This window comes from Hibiscus syriacus, unplaced genomic scaffold (assembly GCF_006381635.1).
Source record: "Hibiscus syriacus cultivar Baekdansim isolate YM2019G1 unplaced genomic scaffold, ASM638163v2 tig00110670_pilon, whole genome shotgun sequence".
NCBI lineage: Eukaryota > Viridiplantae > Streptophyta > Magnoliopsida > Malvales > Malvaceae > Hibiscus > Hibiscus syriacus.
The window spans coordinates 252,739-268,731 of NW_024062818.1; the positions used below are offsets into that span (position 1 = coordinate 252,739).

Below are 15,993 nucleotides of genomic sequence, written 5' to 3' on the forward strand. Positions count from 1 at the left end.
TCTTAATTTTATTTAAAGAAATTTAGTCTCATTTTTTTTTGCTTGTTTATTAAGCTGTTAAAATGTGATTCTAGCAATTAAAATCACTCGTTATTATATATAATAGGAGTGACTACTAATTGGGATATATTAAAACAGGGTTTATATTTATATATATACCTACACGTATAATAATGAGTGTGACTATAAAATAATAAAAAAATTCTTTTGAGAAAAATTATAGATATGGGCCACCTTAGCTGTTTAATATTATAATTTAATTCAACAAAAGAGTGTTTCTGTTTAAGGTCAACTTATCATTAAAATCATTGTTCTGAATCGATTCAATTTGGGTTGGGCAGGACAAATAAGCAACACGAATCAATTAACGATATGTTGCACTATAGATTTAGCAATTTCTATATTTTTTTGTTACACTCATTTTTAAAATATTATAAAATATTTTAATACATGATAAATCATGTTTAATAGATTTAATTGATATCATAGAACATCACCTTAACAAACCTCTCCATGTGTAGATGAAAATTGAAAAATCTATCACCTAACACACTCAAAACTCAAGGAATAACAGGCAAGAATAATAGAACAAAACCTGATCTCCAAAACAAAATCACGCATCTAACTTAAAACCAACTTATTAGGTATCTGCCATGCTTTGGGGGGGGGGGGGGAAGCCGATATATTTAGAAAAACATGTCGACAAGCGCCTTCAAGCGGTTTACTCTGTTATCGACATAGGCTCTGAATAGCATATAAAAAAAGTCTCAACACTCACTATTATCAAGAAAGCAACGTTGTGATAACGTCAATGTCCATCCTAATCATCCGCATTTCTACAGCACCCACAAGGGCACAAAAAGAATATCCTAAGCACATCATGTATTGCATCAATATAAAAGATTATATCCTCCGGCTCCCCCCCTTAGGTGTACACGTTTTATTCAAGGAGAGATCGTGTAAGACGTTCGCGTGCAGTAGCCAATGCTTGAGTTATTCTCTGTACAACATTGAATGAGTTAATATGGTGACAATAGTTATTGATATGTTTCACTAATTAAAGTATTCAATTATGCATTCTGGTGGATGATATAATATAAAGGGAAATGAAAAATAGAAACACATGTTGCTGGTTTCAGGAACAAGAGCCATAGTACCTGCTCCGACAATGGCACTCCATCATCCATACTATGACTAGCAACCTTCCCGGCGATAACATTTGCATCGGTTTCAAGAACAATACTGTCAAACAGATAGAAAATAGTCAATGAATGATAAGACAAGCATCCAAAGGAGACATTTGCTTCTAGGCTTCTAGCAACTCCCTTTTTTATTGGAGAAGAAAAACCATTGTATAAAGTGTTCCGGGAAAGGGAACATGATTCGTCAAACAGCAGTATCCTAGTCCCGCAGCTATGGCAAAACCATGCTCCCCCAGGGGTCGCTTAGTCTTATTTTTATGCTTATTTAACTAACCCCTCTCTTTCTAGTTTCCTATATAAGAATTAAAACTAAGGAGCCTTGGAAATGTACTCAGAAAACCAGATGAAAAGATAAAATAGGAAAACAAATATGACTTGTTAATTCTATACAGAGGAGGAGAAGCAAAGAAGATCGAAGGCTTAGCTAACAACTCTTTTACTCTCAATCTAGCTGAAACTCTATGACACTTGTAAAAACCATAACCCTTGTTTGACCAAATTCAATATAATTTATTTCTTTTTCTTTCCCAATTCAATGCATCCAAACATGATAAGTGATAAAAAAATCTAAATGCCAATCTTTTATTTTTCCCCTTTTCTTCTGCCGAAATTCTCAATGGCATTCAAGGGAAAAAAATGTAAGAATTGTAGTCAACCAAATGTTCAACCAAAGGGGGGAAATTAAGGTAAGTTTCAAGCCAGGTATTGTACTAGAGAGACTTCTAATAACAATTACAAGGAAAGAAGAATGGTTTACTCAGAAAATCAGGAAACATAAGTATTTAACTTCAAAATGAATGACAATTCATACCCGCCATCAACAATCTCATCAAGGCACAAGAAAATGAGATCTAAGTTCTCCAGCACCTCCCTCTTGTCCACGGTGCCTCTGGAGGAGGAAAAAGTCCAAATTAGGCACAATGATACCATAATACCACTCACACGTATCAAAAATGGTAAAAGTAGAAAGTGTTATGAAAAAACCTAAGGATAAGTCCAAATGCATCAAAAAACCTGGAGTACTGAGGCCAAGATTATCTCATTTTCATTTTCGCCTCCTGTAACAAAAATGTGAAGGTCTTGAACAAACTTGTAGACGACCACATAGTTGTCGAACATCGTTATCTCAGCTGTAAAATAAATAAATAAAATTCAAAGAGCGTTTTAGAATATTAGCATGAACCAGCACTTAACAAATGCCAAGCTAGGATTTTTCCTTCATCCACCAGCATAAAACCAAGGCTCAAACTTTTCCCTTAGATTAAATAATCGATCCACAAGCGAAACAACCTTCTAAATTATCAAATCCAGTGAATTTTTTAACTTACAATTGAACATACCTTCCAAACAAATCTACTTGATTTGCATTATACAATCAATCAAAATGTAAGGAGGCATTAATAGATAAAACAAGGTACAGAGAAGCAAGTAAAAGCTTCCTTAGCAGATCAAACTGACCTTCGTTACGTGCGCTAGTCTTTTGGGTTTTGGTAAACACAGTTTTCTCAAAAGCTTCCTTAGCAGAATTCGACGGCCAATCATCTGAGTAATACTTCACAGCTACACGGTTTCCTTCGGAATCCAAAAGAAAGATGTTTTTGATTAAAGGGCATAACTCCTACAAACAAAGATCATAAAATTTTCAATTCACAAACAAAGCTCATACAGATTCAACTAATCAAGCTAACTAAAAACCTAAGATAACGCCAATTTAGTTCCGATCCAGCTGTCAAATATAAGTTACATCCTGAAATCTTCAATTCTTTTCAATTCTAAAAGAAACGAATTTGATCTGACTCTAATTCTTAGAAATATAAAAACTAAACAGAAAATTTAATTCAAATGTGAGGTGAATAAGTTTAGATCTGCATTAGATATAGCCAAACAACATATACAAATCAGATCTCCAAGCAAATAGTGAAAGGGAAGAGGTCGCAAGGTACGTTTAATGAAAATTTGAAAGATTGATAAGTTAACAGAGAAAGCTGACCATTTTTCCTCGTTTGGCAAGATTTTCTAGGAAAAAAAACGGATTCTTGTTTGGCGGAACTTATTGACTGTAGCTGATAATGCCAAGGGACAAAAAAAACAACGGGACGACGGCGTAAAATATGGAGATTAGTGAAATGAAATTTGTTATTCTTACCGCTATTTTGAGATTATTTGTTTAAGCGCATCTTTAGTTCCTGTGATTCTATTTTTGTCCCCAATTATTCATACTCACAATCTTTTCTTTTTATTTCGGACCACCTAATGTGTAGTCGCATTGGGTCCGGAGTAGAGATATCTCTAGGGATGATCATAAGCCGGTCAAGTCAGATTTTTTTTTAATTAATCACTGGCATCTGATCTATTGACTGATTAATCTAGATCATGTACTACATAGGCTATGACGACTCTCCAACCCAGATTGTTATATTCGCAAACGCTAAGATTCGAACCCCTGACGTTGCCTCATCCCACTAAACCAACTGGTTGTTGATTGAGTCATATTTTTAGTTTAATTGAATTAGAAGTATAATATGTTTTTGTTAATCATTTGCTCTAATTTGAGTTTTACTGACCCAAAGCTAGATTCTATTTGAAATCGCATCTAACCCGATACAAAATACTATTAAAAATATCCTAGTGGTTTGAACCATAAATATCTCTATGAATAACTCGAGAAATCTCAGTCAATTCGACTTAAAAATAGCTTACGAAGCACAAAACATCTTCGTTAAGATAATATTTGGTCATATAATCTGTTTATAATAGTTAATTTTTTTTAACTCCCACATTTCAAATCTTTTTAAAGAAAAACCTTTAAGTCGTATTAGTTTTTTTCCACCCGGACGGAAACAGTGACGACAAGTTTTCAGCATTTTTCTGCTTGTTTCTGGTTATAGTATTCGATGATTTTTAGTTTAATAATAAAGATTAGGGACAAATTTAGGTTCCATGGGATTGTAAAGTCCACTGTGAGCAGGTTAAGCTGTTTTACATTGATGCCTTTGGAATCCAACGGATTATAATTTTTTTATAATTTTGCAGGCTGATCCTGAACTAGAAGCAATTAGACAAAGGCGGATGCAGGAGCTGATGGATGGCTCGACAAGGAGGGGTAATCTACGTCTTTTAATTTTAATTTAATTTTGTAAAGTCGTATTATGCTATCATGAGCACTAAAGTTGGTGGTAGCTGGCATAGAGTTTTAACGAGTGATGTGAAAATGCTTCGCAAGTTAAAATATTATCGAGGCCGAGAGGTTTGCCAACTGGTGCTTCATGTCTTGGATTTTTCCCCTTCCTATATATATATTGTTGATGGATCTTCCAACTACTCTTGAAGAAGTCTTGTGTAATTCTTCGACAATCGTTTGAATTCACAACTCTCGATAATAAGTTTTAACAACTATTGTTGAGGGTATTGATCGTTTTAGGGGTTCGATCGAGTCCGTGATGAGCTACATTTTATCGGTTTATTTTCCGGAAACCAAAGACAAAAGGAGGTGATTGGTTTGGGTTAGGTAGTTAAATGATGATGTTTTGGTTTGCAGGACCAATGGTGTTGAAAACGTACCTAATCCTTGTAGACTATTTCATCGTACAGACGACTCATTGGTTTAGTTTGGAATAACGTTTGACTTTTAATTCAATTGCAAATGTCAATCGAACATGTCTTGTCTGCCTATTCAATAATGCTGGCACGGCTAGGGATGGCAATGGTCGGGTCGGGTCGGGTTTTTGGGCCACCCGACCCGATCCGAGAAGAAAGTTTTTCACCCGTGACCGACCCGACCCGACGAAATTAAGGTTTCACCCGACTGACCCGACCCGAATATATGACTTAAAAAACCCGACCCGACCCCGACTGAAATAATAATAAAAAAAATTTATTCATGAAAACAGTGATTAATTGAAAAAAATATATATGGAGGGACATTATTGTAATTATCCCTAAATATATAGGATAAAATTATATATATTTTTCGGGTCGGGTCGGATTTTTTTCACCATAAACCCGACCCGAACAGTACATTTAAAAAAAAACCCGACCCGACCCGAACCCGAATTTTTTTTTAAAAAATCCGACCGGATCAGGTCGGGTCGGATCGGAACTCGTCGGGTTCGGGTTGAGTTGCCATCCCTAGGCACGGCCCACAAATGCCCTTAGAAGGTCAATTCCAAGGTCCCAACTTCTACCTTTATTACAATAGGAGTCCTGAATTTTATATAGCATACCTATTAAATTGGGTAAACTACATGTTTAGTACTTAAACTATCACTTTTGTTCTATTTTAGTACATAAACTTTCATGTTTTCAAAACCATACCTAAAATTTACATTTTGTTTCATTTTAGTACACCCGCCGTTAAAAATTTAGGTACTAAAATGAAAAAAAAAGTTAACCATGGGGTACTAAAATGAAACAAAAAGTAAATGCCGGGTACTAAAATGAAATAAAAAGTAAATATTATGTGTGATTTTGAAAAAATTAAAAAATTAGGTACTAAAAGGGAACAAAAGTGATACTTTAGGTACTAAATATGTAGTTTACCCTATTAAATTTTGGGTCACTTGCTTTACTAAAAATTAGAAATTTGTTTGTTACATTAAAAATAAATTTCAAAAAACTATTAAAAAAAAATTAATTACAACGAATCAAATAGATCTTCTATATAAGATAAGTTTTGATTACTTTTAATCTTTTTTATGTATGGATAAATTTAAAAGGTACAGTGAATTATAAAATAAATAATATTTTAAATGTTGGTATTAATTTATTTTTATGTGAAAGAGATGGGATTAATGTTGTAGAAGTTGGATTATTTGTCAAATTGTGTAGACTATTAGTTTTCGGTTTAATATATTTAATAAAAAACCACTAAAAGAAGTAATAAAAATATAGTTGCTTTTTTTATTGTTAACTTTTCACAATGACTCAAATTTTTATTTTATTTCATCAATTTAACAATTGAATTATTAATCTTCTGCTAATACAAGTTGTTGCAACTCATACAAGTATTTACAATAAAACAATAATAATGTTTCTTTTCCTTTCTCTCTTTCTAAAAAGACATTTTTCTTACTTAGTTTTCAAATGGCTCCTTCCCCCATCCATCGGTATCAAGTAACAACTAATAGCTATTATTATTACTGTAAAGTACACGAGATCCCTCAACTATCAAAAGTTATAAAATGATCCTCTGATTAAAGGGGACTACTTTGTTGACTCCCCCGACTATTAAAAGTTATAAAATGGTCATCCGATTATTCATATGTTTCAAACTCGTCATTTTTGTTAAAAAATTGATGATTGTATGAGTTGGACGTTAACTAGTTGAATGAGATATGATAGTCGTTTGACATTTTAGGATTAGATTTTATCATATCACAGTAAGTAGGTTAAAGTCCAACTCAGAATGTTGTCAATTTTTAACAGAAAATGATGAGTTTGGAACATATGAATAGTCAGGTGATCATTTTGTAACTTTTAATAGTTGGGGGCTCAATAAAGTAATACCCTATAGTAAGGGGACTATTTTGTAACTTTTAATAGTCAAGGGACCATTTGTGTACTTTACCCTTATTATTATTATTATTACATGCACATGTACTGACATCCACATTTGTTCACACATAATATATACAATTTAGAGATTAAAGAATGTAAGCAAGTCAAAAAGCCTACTCATGAGGTACTTGGAATCCAAATAGTCGAATATTTTATTTAATTCATTTCTCTTCAGAGCTTGATTCAAGTAGCTTATGCATGCTTAATTAGTTTGACCAATTTTTCCCTTAAATTTTATTTTTACAAATATAATCTAATCATATATTGTATACGATATATAATACACAAGACTATTTGACTCAAAATAAAATCAAACTTATTCAATTTAATTTTTTGGGTTAAGTTATTATTTGGTGCAATGAAAAACCTAGTTATTTTCGTCGATGAGATTTTGGTAGAGTTTGTAAGAGCAAGATTGTTGTGGTTTTAGTTTTTGAATCTTATTACGTATAAATCATACACACGTCTTTTATAACAACAACAACAAAACCCAATTCCCATATGCGATGGGGTAAGGGGAGGTAGGGTAGTAGACTGCCCCCAACGCCAGGTTGAGAGTAACTTCCGTGGAAGATCTCCGGCAGTCAAAAAATTAAAAATATAGATAAAATGCAATGCATGTATAAATAAATACGTAAATACATAGTTAAACACGTCTTTTAATTATAGTTAATTTAATACTAGTGATGATTCATTATTGTATATGTTAATTATAAAAGTGACGAGCCCACTGTATTATTATTAGATCAAAGACTTTAGTTAGAAATCCTGGATTCTTGTGAGTTTTGGCAGCAAAGCAAGCAGCTTATTTGACATAGTCATAAATGGATAAAGTTAAGCATCGTCTTGTGTTCATAAATAAGATTATGACCATTGACCAAACCATGCCTTTTTGCTTTGGTAAAATTCAGAAAGTAGCACACCTTTGCCATTACCAGGGCAAAGTTTAAGGAACCTTACTTTGAAGTCAAGTCATTATTTTCTCTCTAGAATTCATCCAGGATTGAGTGGTATAATATTTTTCATGAACTCAAATGTCAGAACTCATAGATTTAAGTCGTTTTTTTATTAGTATGACATGATTAAAATGTACTATTTATTCGAAAGATTCACAATCATATGATAATGAATATTCAAACACCCTTATAAACGACGTGCTGGAATCCAAAACCTCTAAAAATAAAAATAATCTCTTTTCACTGAGGTTGTTCGGTTTGTGCTCATAGATTTAAGTTTAATCATGTATAAACTTTTTAATTTTCATGACAGTTTAAGATATTTTTATTATATAAATTTCTCGGCATAAATGGCCCTTCGTAACTTTATTTTATAAATTTATCATAATTCTTGGTAAAAGTAAAAAAAAACATAATTCAAAGACTATGTTAATGTCGACCTCTTGATTTTTTTAAAATCTCTAGAAAACTCTCAGTAGAACAAATGACATTCATACTCATATAATTCATACTCATATATACATATTCCATGTCTTCCATAAAGTCATCTTTCTTCTTGCAAATGAAACTAGTGTGTGTAAATATAAATATATATATATATATATTATGGTATGTGATAGATGAAGTATGCATCACAAGGTATGAACCCTTTAGTTGTAGTAAGTGGAGTGGAGTCATGTTCAGCAGTAATCTTGACTGTATGACCGAGACCATGAATTTGATTAAGTCCAAATTAAAATAATTCATATAATATATATGTATAATATGAAGCATGCATCACAGAATTGCCAAAGTCAACTTAAGAAATTAAATTACTATTGATGACCATTTCAAACAAATATCAATACAATATATTATAATAATATATTTTACCTTTTTATAAAAAAAATATTAGAAAGAGAGTTAAATAAATTCATACTTTAGCCCAAGCAGTTGGAATGACTGCTTGAAAGAATCAAGCAACGGGTAACAGCTTTCACATTAGAATTTGAAATTATAATTAAATAAATAAAATAGTGTTCTAAAAAAAATATAATATCTATCCCTTTGGAAATTCCTAGTGGAGTAGATGAAGAATTGTCGTTGGTACAAGTTGACATTTTCCCTACCTTTTGTTTTCTATCTAGCGAAATAAAATGTTATATTTCTTGAATAATCCAAGTTGGATTATTATCTATATAATTGATGTTTATAAAATTTAAATCTAAATTAAAAAATATTAATAAATTAAATATCGAATATCGACAGCTAAAATCATATTAATAAAATAAGAAGATGAAAGAAAAAAAAGATTTAGACTCAATTTAAGTTTAATTAAAATCATATTAATAAAATAAGAAGATGAAAGAAAAAAAAAGATTTAGACTCAATTTGTTCGAAGAAAGGGGACAAAAAGGGTGAAGGAATAGGTGACGTAAGACAGGCATCAGCATAAGCAGCGAGCCGAAAGGATTCTCTCCCACGTGCCGAGTGGAGTTGTCGGCGACGGTCAAATGCCGGTACCAACAGCGGCACGTGTACGCCTAATGTTCCGATCATTATTAATATTTCCTCAAGTTTGAATGTTTGACTGCCTTTTTTGTTTGGTCTCATCTCTCGGCCGCTCCAATTTGCTTCTTCCCCTTCCACACGCTCCCTTCTAGCGCGTTTATCCCCATTTTTTTTTCAAAATAATTTTACATAAATGTACATATAACCAAAACTATAAATATAATCAGGCAAACTTAGCTTGTGTATCACCTCCACATTTATTATTCATATGTCACAGGTAATGATTTTTTTTTGTTAAACAATTTTTTTTGTTTTTATGGATATTTTATTTTAAATATTCATTGATATTTAATACGTTTATATGAATTATTTATAACTATTAATAATATAATTATATAAATAATCTTTATAAAGAAATGATTCAAACATTTGATTATACTTGATGCTGATGTCAAATATTGATTATAATTAATTTTGTGTTTGAAAATATTCAAGCATTTGATTTTAAGAACAAACATATATAACACTAGTTCTATAATTATTGTAGATTTTTTTAAATAATTACTGTTATTTTCTTTATCATATATATAATGATATTTAAAATATTTGAATTTAATAATTTTTTTGAATTAATTTTATAAGATTATTATTTTTTAAAATATAAATTCGAATAAATTTTGTGAAAAAATAATTAGAGTAAATTAGATTTAGGTATAAATCATCTACCATACTTAAATAATTGTTATAATATTATGAAAGTTGTTATTTTTTGAGGTCTTAAATTCGAGTATCATGAATTTTAAGAATATAAGAATTTAATGTCAAATGATTAAGAGTTATGTTTAAACAAATGTTATCTTATACTTACTTAGATTGATCCAAAAAAGGAAATAATATCTCACCCTCTATATATTTTTTAAAATCATCCCTTTATCTTGTTGAATAATAATAAAATATATATTTTTTATTTATGCCAAATTAGAGATATAATTTTATCTGAAAATCGATATGGATTCAAAGCAAATGAAACAACACAAAACCCCAAAACAAATAACAGAGCAAAACCTTTAATTTTCAAATCAAAATTAAGATGATCAAAGAATCAATCAATCCCGTACGCATCCCCGTGTAATAAATTCTATATATAATAAGTGTCAAATTCTTTCCGTACATCACTGTACCATGACTAAATCATAATAGAAATTATTATAGAGACAAAATGAAGAAATTATTAATAAAATTGGATTGTAAATGTTTCCATGGTAGAAGCCACTTGATGTTCTCCCCATTGAAGGCCGTTTTTGTCAACCCCTCTTTATAAAGTGGAACCGAAACCCAGTCCCATTCAAAGCTATTTCCATGTCTTCATCATCATTTATATATAGCTCACAAACAGCATGATAAGGGATACCATGAAACCCTGAAACTACAAGAAACTCGAACCCTTTTGTTTGATCTCTCGCCATGTCGGATCATGAATTCAGAGACTTTTATTACCATGTTGAAGCAGCCGACGTGTTTAGGGTTTCAGCGGCTGATCAATACCGTTCCTCGTACATGAGTTTCACGGATTGTTTACACGGTTCGACGGACGAGTATGGTTCACTCGAGAACGCCTTCGGGTTGTCGCCGTCGTCCTCGAAAGTGTTTTGAAATTATTATAGAGACAAAATGAAGAAATTATTAATAAAATTGGATTGTAAATGTTTCCATGGTAGAAGCCACTTGATGTTCTCCCCATTGAAGGCCGTTTTTGTCAACCCCTCTTTATAAAGTGGAAACCGAAACCCAAAGTCCCATTCAAAGCTATTTCCATGTCTTCATCATCATTTATATATAGCTCACAAACAGCATGATAAGGGATACCATGAAACCCTGAAACTACAAGAAACTCGAACCCTTTTGTTTGATCTCTCGCCATGTCGGATCATGAATTCAGAGACTTTTATTACCATGTTGAAGCAGCCGACGTGTTTAGGGTTTCACGGACGAGTATGGTTCACTCGAGAACGCCTTCGGGTTGTCGCCGTCGTCCTCGAAAGTGTTTTCTCCGAAGAAAAAGGAGCGTGTTGGTGTTCATAGTGGTGAAGTTATGGCCATTGCTCCTAATTCCTCCATTTCTTCTTCCTCAAGCGAGGCCGAGGGTAATTGTGAAGAAGATTCTGTGAATAATAAGAACAAGCAGCCTAAAGGCGGCGGAAAAGAAAGCTCTAAGAAAGGGTAATCGGCTAGTTAAACTTCATCTCCATTTCTTCGATTTATTGAAACCTTTTGAGTGTTTTAATTGATTATTGTGTCTGTAATAGGAGCAAAGCAGCTAAAAAGAAAGAAGAGAGGAAGCAAGAAGAACAACGGTTTGTTTTCATGACGAAAAGTGAAGTTGATCATCTAGAAGATGGGTATCGGTGGAGAAAATATGGACAGAAAGCAGTGAAGAACAGCCAGTACCCAAGGTTTGGTTCCATGTCTGAAACCTGATTACACGTCTTTGGTCTGTGCTTGGCTTTTTGCATTATCTTTCTCGCCCCTTTCTTTGACTAGCTTGATGGGTTTTGTATGTAGTTGAATTCCCTGTGTGTGGCTAGCCTTTTTTCATCGGGAAACAAACAAGAACAAGCTTGTTCATCGTATATGGTGAATGATTCGGAGAGCTTTTTTTCATTTTGCAGAAGCTACTATCGGTGCACCACACAGAAGTGCACGGTCAAGAAAAGGGTCGAGAGATCGTACCAGGATCCGTCGACGGTGATCACGACGTACGAAGGCCGACATAACCACCCGCCTCCAACATCGATGAGAGGGAATGCGGCGGCGCTGCTCCAGCCTTCGATGTTTTCTCCGCCGCAGCTGGCGTGGACGACGAGCTTCCCGCACGAATTGTTCATGCAGAAGGCGCCTCATCACATGAATGACCCAGCCGGTGCAACAGCTTCGATGTTTGCAGAAAACCCTTTTCAGCAGCACTACCAGCAGCACCACCAGCAGCATCAGGTTTCTGTTGTCCGACTACGGCCTTCTTCAAGACATGGTTCCTTCCATGTTCCTAAAGCATGAACCATGAATCTCTTTCTTCCTGCATCTTTTACCACACACACACACACATATAACTGGTATTAAATCGCTATAACATCAAGGACTAGATGGGATCAGTGGGAATGTTCATATGTAGTTTTTTTAAGCAAAAACCTAGTTTTAAGAGGACTGAGAACTTGTATTAATCATGTTTAGTTGCATTTTATGTTTTTGTTTCATCATCGTCTTGATGGAATTATCAATGAAGAATGCAGCACATCATTAATAACCATATTAATGTACTAATATAAACAATAGCAATGTTTTTTTATAACTACTCATTGGTGCAACAATACATTTTGTTAGAATTTTGAATCATGCCATAAATATGGTATTTGGGAAACGAGAAAACGAAGGAAAATGTAAAGATGACGAAGGAAAGAGGATCCATGGAAACACATTCATCATATATAAAATAAGCACAAATCCTCAAATCGCCTACCACTGAATTCAATCTCCTATACGTAAATAAATCATGACATAAAAATAACTATAAACATAAAGATTCTGGGCTACAATTATTCCACTCTAAACCCAGAAAACATTCAAACAGTGCCATCGTCTTCCACATCAGAACCCCTCATGTATACTGACAGTTTCCAAAGCCTGTAAGGAACAAAAACAACATTATGAACAACGTCAGCCATGAAACATCAACAGAAAAACAAAAAAGCATGTTTTAAAACAGGATTAGGGTGTAACCGAGGCTGTTTACTTGGATCGGGCATTGTGATGATGAGAGAAGAGTTGGTGAAGTAAGAGTGGTGCGGTGCCATAAGCTTGGTAGTAAGAATTCATGGCCAATGGCCATCAGTAAGATCCCTGCATAATGGGAATAAAATTCTGATGGGTGGTTCATAGTTTTCAATTTCTGGGAGTGAATGCAATTTTTACCATTATTATTATGGAATAGTCTGACATATTCCGAAGGGACCTAATCAAAGGACCCAGAATTGAATTAAAGGAGTTAAGTTACTAAATTTTAAAACAAAAAAAAATCTTAAAGAAACTAAACCATAAAAATTAAGGAAGTTGGGGATTAATTACACTTACTTTAAAATCGAATGGTCTTAAAAAATAATAAACTAGAAAAATGAGGATTAATGCTTAATTTCATTAATATTAAAACTGGAAAAATCCTAAAATTAATTAAATCAGAAAATTTTGAGAGAAATGAAGACTAAATTACAATAATTTCAAAATTATCAGTGGCTTAAAATACAATTAAACCATTAAAGTTGGGGGCGATGTCCCCTCTCACTTACAACATGGCTATGTCCTAACAGGAAATTCAACCATAAAAAATAAGGGAGTTAAGAATTAATCATTTGTTTTAAAACTAAACGGTTTTAAAAGTAATTAAATCAGAGAAAATGAGAGGAATCAGTGCTTAATTTCAAAACTATCGGCGACTTAAAATGTAATTAAACAATTAAAGTAGGGGACAATCCCACCTACCACATGGCTCTGTTCTTGGACCTAACTGCAATTTGACCATTTTTGCTTTCATATCAAGCACATAAACGAAAGATAATGGAAAAGGCGCGTACCAGAGTGAAGTGATACAATGAGAAGATAAAGAAAAGTGGGAGAGAGTCGACTGATTTAGCCATTGCCTTTGGGTTGAAGAAACTTCTAATTCCAGACCATAAATTGCTGCTTCCACGGTATTTTCTTAGAACGAGTTATTATTACAACATTCCTGGCAGGAGCAACCATCTTGTAGTGGAGTTGGTAATAGTTTTAACGTCTGAAAATGCCTTAAATGGACAATTTAACAGTGAAGTTGTAAGGGCAAAACATTAAACATCATTGGGTGTTTTCTGTGAATGACTTGTAAATTTGCCATAAATATGTCACTTTTAAGTAATGATTGTTGAAAATACGTTTTAATCCCATGATTAATTTTGGGTTAATTATCATCTTTAACTCAGAAACATTAAATCGAAGGAGCTGAACAGGTTTAAGACATGGCCAAAGGTCTGGATCAGACATTAGTCAAACACTGTCTCTGCCATATTCCAAACCTTAAAAATCTTAGATCATATTCCGAACGAAGATCATAGTTTAAAGTTACATAATACAATGAACTCTAATTAATTATCAACAAATTTTGGAGTGAATGCTGATTAATGTTAATACAAAGATTAGATTAGTTTTTTTTTCTGTTAGGAACGAAACTCTTCATGTTCGTTAATCATATTGGTCTCTGACCATTCGATCTAATAAATGGCGATAATCACAAAGACAAGACTTCCGTAATGTTGTAGGATGCTCTTTGTTTTTTCATCAGTTTTTCTTTCTTTTAAATAATAAAATGCGAATTATATAAAGAAAAAAAAAACTTCCTTAATTCTCAATATTTCAATTTAAAATTTAAGAACTTCGAATTCCTTGTATCATCGTATGTTCTATCCTTTGATTATATTTAAAGATTATTATATGATACATAAGTCGTAAGAAGAATAAATTCACAAAAACTACAAAATAAAAAAAATAGTAATAATAAAAATGATACTTTTATGATCATCATTTAAATATCATATAGATCAAATATAACAATCGTTTCATCCATAAAACATGCTATAGAATCCAATCTCCTAGAATGTAAATAAAATTTATTACATATCTTCCGTATGTATGATCAATACTCCTCACACATACTGACAGTTTCCATAGCCTGCAAGAACAAACAATTATGAACAGTAAAATCAAGATAAACAAAAAAAAATGTTTTTTCGTTAGGATTAAGGTCTCACTTGGATCGGAGATGGTGATGAGACCAGAGCCCGAAAAGTGACATTGATGTTCCTGACGACCATAGGCTTGGTAGTAAGAGTTCATGGCAACCGATGCATGGTTGATGAGAGTGTCGGGCTCGAAGCAGGCTCCGTTCGGCTGTATCTGGCTGCAGTTCAATCCCAAGGATCCAAGATCATTACAGGCCGAGTTTATGTCGGAAGCCAGTGTTGCATCATCGGTCGAAGGCTTTGCAACACACCATGTTTTTCCCTGTTTAATTAATTAAAAAAAACATGAGGTTTTGAAAAAGAAAAAAAGGGTTTTCTTAATGGAAAATTATAGTTATATTCACAGCTAAAGATCGATTTTTAAACCTGCCCTTTGGCCAGCTCCAGTAAGATCCCTGCATAAATGGGAATGAAATTTTGATAAGTAGTGGAAATGCAATTTTACCATTCTGTTGACGTATGGTTTTTACAAATTCTGGATAACCACAATTTTACCATTTATGCAACCCAGAAACGAAAGACAGAGAAAAGATGCATACTAGAGTCAAATGACAGGAGGAGGAGAAGACAGAAAACTGGGAGAGAGACAGTTGATCTGGCCATTGTTCTTTGTTTTGAAAGTAAAAGAAAGGAACTTGGGTAATAAGAAACGAAGAGAAGTTCAACCATATATAGGATGAAAATGCCTCAAATGGACAGTTTTAACCGAGGATCTGTAAGGGCAAAACATGAAAAGCATTGGGTGTTTTTCTTGTAAATTTGCCATAAAGGGTCTCTTTTTTAATGATTGTTGAAGATATGTTTTAACCCATAATTAATTTTAAATTTATCAAGAGCTGAACAAGTTAAAGACACGGTCCATGGAAAAGGAAGCGAAGAGGTTTGAATCAAACATTCTCTGTCACACTCCAAACCTTAAAAATAAAGAATAAACTTAACATGAGTTTGGTTAAAAGATTCAAAATT

The 15,993-nt window shown here is 33.0% G+C and overlaps 1 protein-coding gene and 2 pseudogenes across 1 annotated transcript; 1 reads left to right on the plus strand and 2 right to left on the minus strand.

Moving 5' to 3' along the window:
- Window positions 1-756: 756 nt before the first annotated feature.
- Window positions 757-3,260, minus strand: LOC120137455 (annotated as a pseudogene).
- A 7,302-nt stretch (window positions 3,261-10,562) lies between these two features.
- LOC120137427 lies at window positions 10,563-12,482 on the plus strand (annotated as a pseudogene).
- Window positions 12,483-14,795: 2,313 nt separating this feature from the next.
- LOC120137422 (major pollen allergen Ole e 10-like) lies at window positions 14,796-15,677 on the minus strand. Its single transcript, XM_039153171.1, has 4 exons — window positions 15,567-15,677; window positions 15,394-15,422; window positions 15,037-15,289; window positions 14,796-14,957 (listed from the first exon to the last, which is right to left on the minus strand). Exons 1-4 carry the CDS (start codon window positions 15,628-15,630, stop codon window positions 14,932-14,934), a joined length of 372 nt encoding a protein of 123 aa, XP_039009102.1. The 5' UTR covers window positions 15,631-15,677; the 3' UTR covers window positions 14,796-14,931.
- Window positions 15,678-15,993: the final 316 nt, after the last annotated feature.